At 43.2% G+C, this 5,828-nt stretch overlaps 1 protein-coding gene across 1 annotated transcript in view; it reads right to left on the bottom strand.

The window, feature by feature from the left end:
• The window catches only part of LOC123021057 (complement factor H-related protein 1-like), a 6,884-nt gene extending 1,254 nt beyond the window's left edge, over positions 1 to 5,630 (bottom strand). The window contains exons 1-4 of the mRNA XM_044425453.1: positions 5,379 to 5,630; positions 2,840 to 3,010; positions 1,730 to 1,918; positions 220 to 402 (exon numbers count right to left, since the gene is read on the bottom strand). Of these exons, the coding sequence (XP_044281388.1) occupies positions 220 to 402; positions 1,730 to 1,918; positions 2,840 to 3,010; positions 5,379 to 5,442 (607 nt within the window). The 5' untranslated portion in view covers positions 5,443 to 5,630. The remainder of the gene's footprint in view (positions 1 to 219; positions 403 to 1,729; positions 1,919 to 2,839; positions 3,011 to 5,378) is intronic.
• Positions 5,631 to 5,828: the final 198 nt, after the last annotated feature.

The raw sequence follows: 5,828 nt of genomic DNA, 5'->3' as shown, positions 1-5,828 counted from the left end.
GAGTGCCTCCTGCTGCATCAGGATTCTGGCGCAGGGAAGAGCCCTGATGCCATCCCACCTCACATCAACTCCAACAATATGAAACCATACCCTTCATACTGGATGAAACTCTCCCTGTATAAGTCAGATGTTCCAATCAAAGGGGAGCCAGACGGCGGACCCAAATCCATTTGGGAACCTCAGGCACGCGCACCCTCTGAGCCCTACCTGCAGCCTTACCTAAGCAAGCGGGCTTTTTCGTCCAGCTCCCATTGTCGCAAAAAGACTTGTTCGGCCCTTCCATGGCATAATACCATTGGCATTTGAATTCTACAGATGAACCAGACGGATACCACTCCTGAGATGAGCTGATAATGTCTCCATTCTCAAGAGTGGGAGGACGGCTGCAGTTCTTTCCTCCTTCTGGAAAAAAGAGAACGAAGGTGACATCTTTCCTCTAATCACAGGAGCTTTGGTATTCCCCAGAAAATATGTCAGAGGACAAATGGGAAGCTCAAGTGAGTTATAATGGCAGTGGCTCAAAGCTGAACATGGACATCTGGATCTATGATGGTGGTGATGATGATACTCCAGTACAGCTAAAGAAGGCACTGGATTTTTAGCAAATGAGATCCGCATCGATTTCAGTTATTCTACAATAGCATCTGACTGTATGAAGGTATGTGTGTATAATTCTTTACTGCAGACACACTTACTGATTATTAGTATCTAGTATTTTGTACCCATTTCTCTAGCCCAAAATTTGTAATGACGTCCTAATTTCTTATGAAGAGTCATCTAATGCCGGATGTCTGAAAAGTCCTGCTGCTTCCTCTTCTTACATCGTCAAATGAGAAAGCTGAGATGGGGGTAGCCGGGGCACCTGGATTTGAAGCCTGAGCAAGAGGCGCTGTATCAGGACACTGGCAGTGCATTACTGGACAGACTCCAGAATCTGGACCCTCATGATTGACTCCATGTCTTGCTCGAAATATTTGAAATAGGGAAGGAGACACTCAGGTGAAATCCTATGGAAATCACCGTGGTGGTCCATCCATGACCCCGATGTAATTCCTTGAAAATCAGAAGATTCCACAACACTTAACTTCTCTAGCACATTTCTTTGGGCATGGAAAGAACGCCACAGTGAAGTAACATTCAGAAATTAATCCATCCCAAAGATGAAGGTGAGCCAGGTCAGGACAATTCCATGAGATGTGGAACCTCTAGTACGAGAATAAGGGACTCTGGGCAAGTGTTCATGCCACAATAAATCAGGGAATGGTTGCTCTCCTTCCCAGTCTTACCAAATATTTGCCTGCCAGATGATCATGAAGAGCTGGAGTTCAGTATTCCCTTTGCCTGGGCCCATTCTTTTCCCAAATCTCAAATGTTTTGCACCATGAAAACACAGCATGTTAGAACACCAGGGTTTTCTTGACTGTTCTTTCCCACCACCTTTGTAACCTGGTGAAACAAACCATGGCTCTGGGTTCACACATTCTGACAAGAGAATGAAATGGTTTCTCTTCCTGGGCTGTTTGTACTTACCTCAAGGGCACCTCTTCAGGTTCACAACCAAGGTTCCCTTCCATGGTTTGCAAAGTTTAAACCATCTTGTTTGCTCTGTGAGCAAAGAAGAAGAGAACCTTGGAAGCATTTGCAATCCAACGGGAATGAGGATGGATTACGGGTCCTTTGAACATTCGGAGAAACCTGGAAGGTGTTTTATCACTAATAGCATGCTCACCAGAGATACACCATGGCAAATCCATGTGCCCATCAACGCACTTCCTGATGGAAGGAGGAGTGAGCACATAGCCGTCCCGGCACAGGAATTCCAACGTCTGGCCATTTTGAAGGAACCGTGATCGACTGCGGCCACCAGACAAAAGCAGGTGCTTTCCATCCAGCTCTTGTCTTCTGATGCTGCAAGGTGCTAAAAGGGAAGAGGAAGGCAAAGAGCATCCACGGACTGTCAAATTTCCTTGTTTAGAAGAACGCTTCATTCACTCTGGAGCTGAAGGACAGTACATTACTCAACACACCAGCAAACAAAAGCTCCCATGGATGAAGTGCGCTGCTCATTTTGCGGTTTCTAGCCTTTCTACATGGATGAGAGGGCCTCAGGTAAGCCAAATGCTACACCCCAAAAAACTTTGCTCTTGGTAAACTTTCCCTCTGCAAGTTTCAATCACCATACGCAAGCACAGGTAATTCAACATTCAATCCTTTGTGAGGGTGCACAAATCCAACACTGCAAAGCTTGGACAGGTGGTGAAAGTTTTCCCAGAATGGATTTTAAAGTCTCCATCGTAAAATCTATCTAAGAATCATTGCTTTAAGAAGAGACCAAGGTGATTTGCGTCAGTTCATCTTTGGTCTCTTTCTTTGGGACCTATTTGAGGGGAGGATGGGAAATACAGCGTACTAGTATTCCTATGGACATTCTGGGAAACTTTGGCATTTCAAGCATGAGTTGATTTATTGGGAAAAATATATCAGAAGATGAAAAGAAAAGCATGCAGCTGAAAGTTTACAATGCTTTAGCCTAGGCACTTTCTGACAATGTCCTAGAAGAAATGGAAGATACCCCTCCACATGTGCAGAATGAGCTAGGGCACCTCCACTTTCCTGTAGTTAGAAAGCAAGAATTCTTGAAGCTTCAGGAAGACTTGAAATGAAAACACCTATTGAGAAGGAGTTCAGAGGTTTGTCAATATGCTTAATGTGATATCAGATTCGAATCAGATCTGCACACAAGACAAAGCCATGTTGCATGCAGACATCGCCTGAGGGGCACTGCCCATTCCGATCCGCAGCTTAGAGCCTTCAGGTTGAGAAACATGCAGCGTCGTACCTAAACACTTGGGTGGAGGGGACCATTTCCCTCCTTGGCATGTGATCCATTCAGACCCTTCCAAGGTGTATCCAGGATTGCAGCTGTACTGTACTCTGTCACTTGCCAGATATGTGGCTTTCACATCACTCACAAGGGTCCCAAACTCAATATCAGGGGGTTCTTCACACACTGCAATTATATCGAACAACAGAATCATCTCCACCCAACACTTCAGAGAAGCACTGCAAACATCTACGGGTACAATCCTGAACATAAATGTTGTCTGGGTGAGGTTCCCAACAGGATAGGTGTTGAAATCTCCTGCTTCTGCTAAACGCATATCCACAGATGTGTCCCTGTGCCCTGCAGAAGGGTCACACTGGGAATGTTTCCCTGTAGAAGCCATCCTGTGCTGGAGCATTCAGATCCCCTGAAAGCATTCCTGAGGAAATTCCTCCACACACTGATTCCCACCACAAGGGATGTAGTCTTGGGGAGGACTGCATGGCACAGCGGAGGAGCCTGGGATTGAGACCGTCGGCACATCCCACCCAGTCCTGTTGGCACTGGCGGGCACTTGCTCTACATGCTTCCATGCAGAAAGGGGTGGTTCTGCCATATATGGGGAACCTGGCTGGCATCCTTGGCATACCAAGCATGCACTGAGATGGCACCCTCGCCTAACTAAGCACGAATCCTAAGGCCTCCTCATTTACAGAAAGGTCCACCAGCTTGGCAGACATCTACCTCAGCATAGGAACAAGTCTCCACTCCTTGTCTTAACCTTGGGAGAACCTGCAGAGAAATGGTTGGAGTGTTGGACGGGGGCTTTGATGGCCACACTTCCACTTCCCAAACAACCATGAAGCTGACTAGGTGACTTGGGTCAAGGCATTGACTTCGAACCTCACTGAAATCATAGGGCTGCTGTGAGGAGAAAACGGGGAGTGTTGGGATGATGTACACCATATCAGATTCCTTGGAAGAAGAATAATGTTGGTTGCACATTGAAGACACACTTCGTTTCCAGAGGTAGGAGAAAGCATGTAGTATGAAAATTACTGTGCTAATTTTAACCATGGCTATGCACTATTATATTTTACCCAACACTTTAAATGGTGGAGCTTTGCGAATACACATTGAGTTTCAGAAGCTGCGTGTATCTCAAGGTAGACTTAATTTGTTTCACACTGGAATAGAAGTATAAACATAAATTACAAACTCTGTGAAAGAATTCTGAACTGCTGTTCAAACAAAATGGAAATGCTATCTATTGAGTTCGTTCTTCAAGGATGCTGCCTATTAGAAAGGACGATGGCCCACAGCCCTCTCACTGCCCAGCCAGCCATGCATGGGATCACATCCTCAAGGATTCTCATCATCGGATGCATTTGCATGGAAACTTCTCCAGTCCATCAGGTAAGTCAAGCAAAGACACATATGTCTTTCTGTATTTGTGAAGGTGGCAGAGGAACAAGATGATATATTAGTACTCTCACATCACCGAAGTGACCTGAGTGGATTCCAGCTGCAAGATAATCCTGAAGGAACCCTGCTTGTCCAAACTGGCAGAAAACACAACTCTCCCCACCCCCTTGTTTTTGTTTTTTTGTTTCTTTGACAGAAAAAAAAACATAAATACAAACCTTCACAACAATTTTGCTTTTACAAAATCTTCCCACATTTCATTATATTTACTTGCTTTCATTAACCCTTTTTTAATTTTTATTTCTCAGTGTATGCTTAATTACCATATTCCATATTTGATTACACCATTCATGCCTTTGCAGAACCCAATTCTGTTTTCAATATGGTAGCCTAGCCTTCACTAGCTTCACTGCCATTATCATACTTACAATCAATTCTTTCTTAGCTTTATTTAGATCGTGTTTTTCTATCAACGGCGATAACAGCATTCTCGGTAACATTTCTAAATCTATATCTAAAATTTCTCTAATTTCCTTAAATACCATAATCCAAATCTTTTGTATATTTTCACAATCCCTACACATATGTTTATAAGTTCTGATTTCTTTATCTCATCTGCAACATATATTAGAATATTTATCACCAATTTGACTTGACTTAACTGGTGTTAAATACCATCTCCATATCACTTTGTATCCATGCTTTTTAATTCTAACCGACATATTCTTATATACTCTTCTATTCACAATTTTCTTCCAATGCTTATCTTTTATTTCACCTACGTCCATTTCCCAAATTGATTTTGAACTTTTTGTCTGATCCCCTAACTCCATTAATTACTGTAGATTTTGGCAATTCTTCCTTTACTTGTATATTCTTCCTCAGTCTCACATTCTTTTATACTCATTTCAAATTTTGTTAATTGTCTTTCTTCCTCTTTAAATTTGTCCTACATCTTTATCCATTTTTAATTGAATTAAATTTAACCAATTTAATTTAAACACATCTCTATTAAGAAAATTATAGCACCAAATGAATTTGTATCTCTACACTCCTGCTGAAAATTCCACCTGAAAACTGCAGGGACCATTTTCCCAGGCAACATTTTCCACTTTCCCTTCCAACTTACTCCTTTGAGAAGCACAGCATGCCCACAGGAGAAGGGGGCCAATGCAGACCAGCCAGCTCTTCATAGCGCGTCAACCAGTTTGCAGTTCTTCTGCACCAAAAATCTGTGTTCAGCTCCCCAAACACTGCAAAAGACTTTATTCTCTGGGCTTTCCTGTAAACAATGTCATGATTTATTTGCTGACTCTTCAGTCAGTAAGGCAACCAAATAAAATGAAACATTACTGGAATGAGGCACATGATCTTTGAAACTCCGCCAAGAATATTTGCCATCTCTTTCTAACTTCCCTCTTCAAATCCTGCAAAGCTCAACTCAGTGACTCGGTGGCCGAGAAGAAGCAAGATCTGCCATGCTCCTGGGGAGGCCAATGTCTGAACCAGCTCCTTTAGTTGTCCCTTCACAGCTCAGTGAAGGACTTTCCTCCATTTGTCTTTTATCCCGCCAGCTTCT

Source organism: Varanus komodoensis, unplaced genomic scaffold (assembly GCF_004798865.1).
Source record: "Varanus komodoensis strain SLA01 unplaced genomic scaffold, ASM479886v1 scaffold1543, whole genome shotgun sequence".
Classification (NCBI taxonomy): Eukaryota; Metazoa; Chordata; class Lepidosauria; order Squamata; family Varanidae; genus Varanus; species Varanus komodoensis.
Note: the sequence above shows the minus strand (reverse complement) of the source record. Positions and strands in the feature narration are given on the sequence as shown.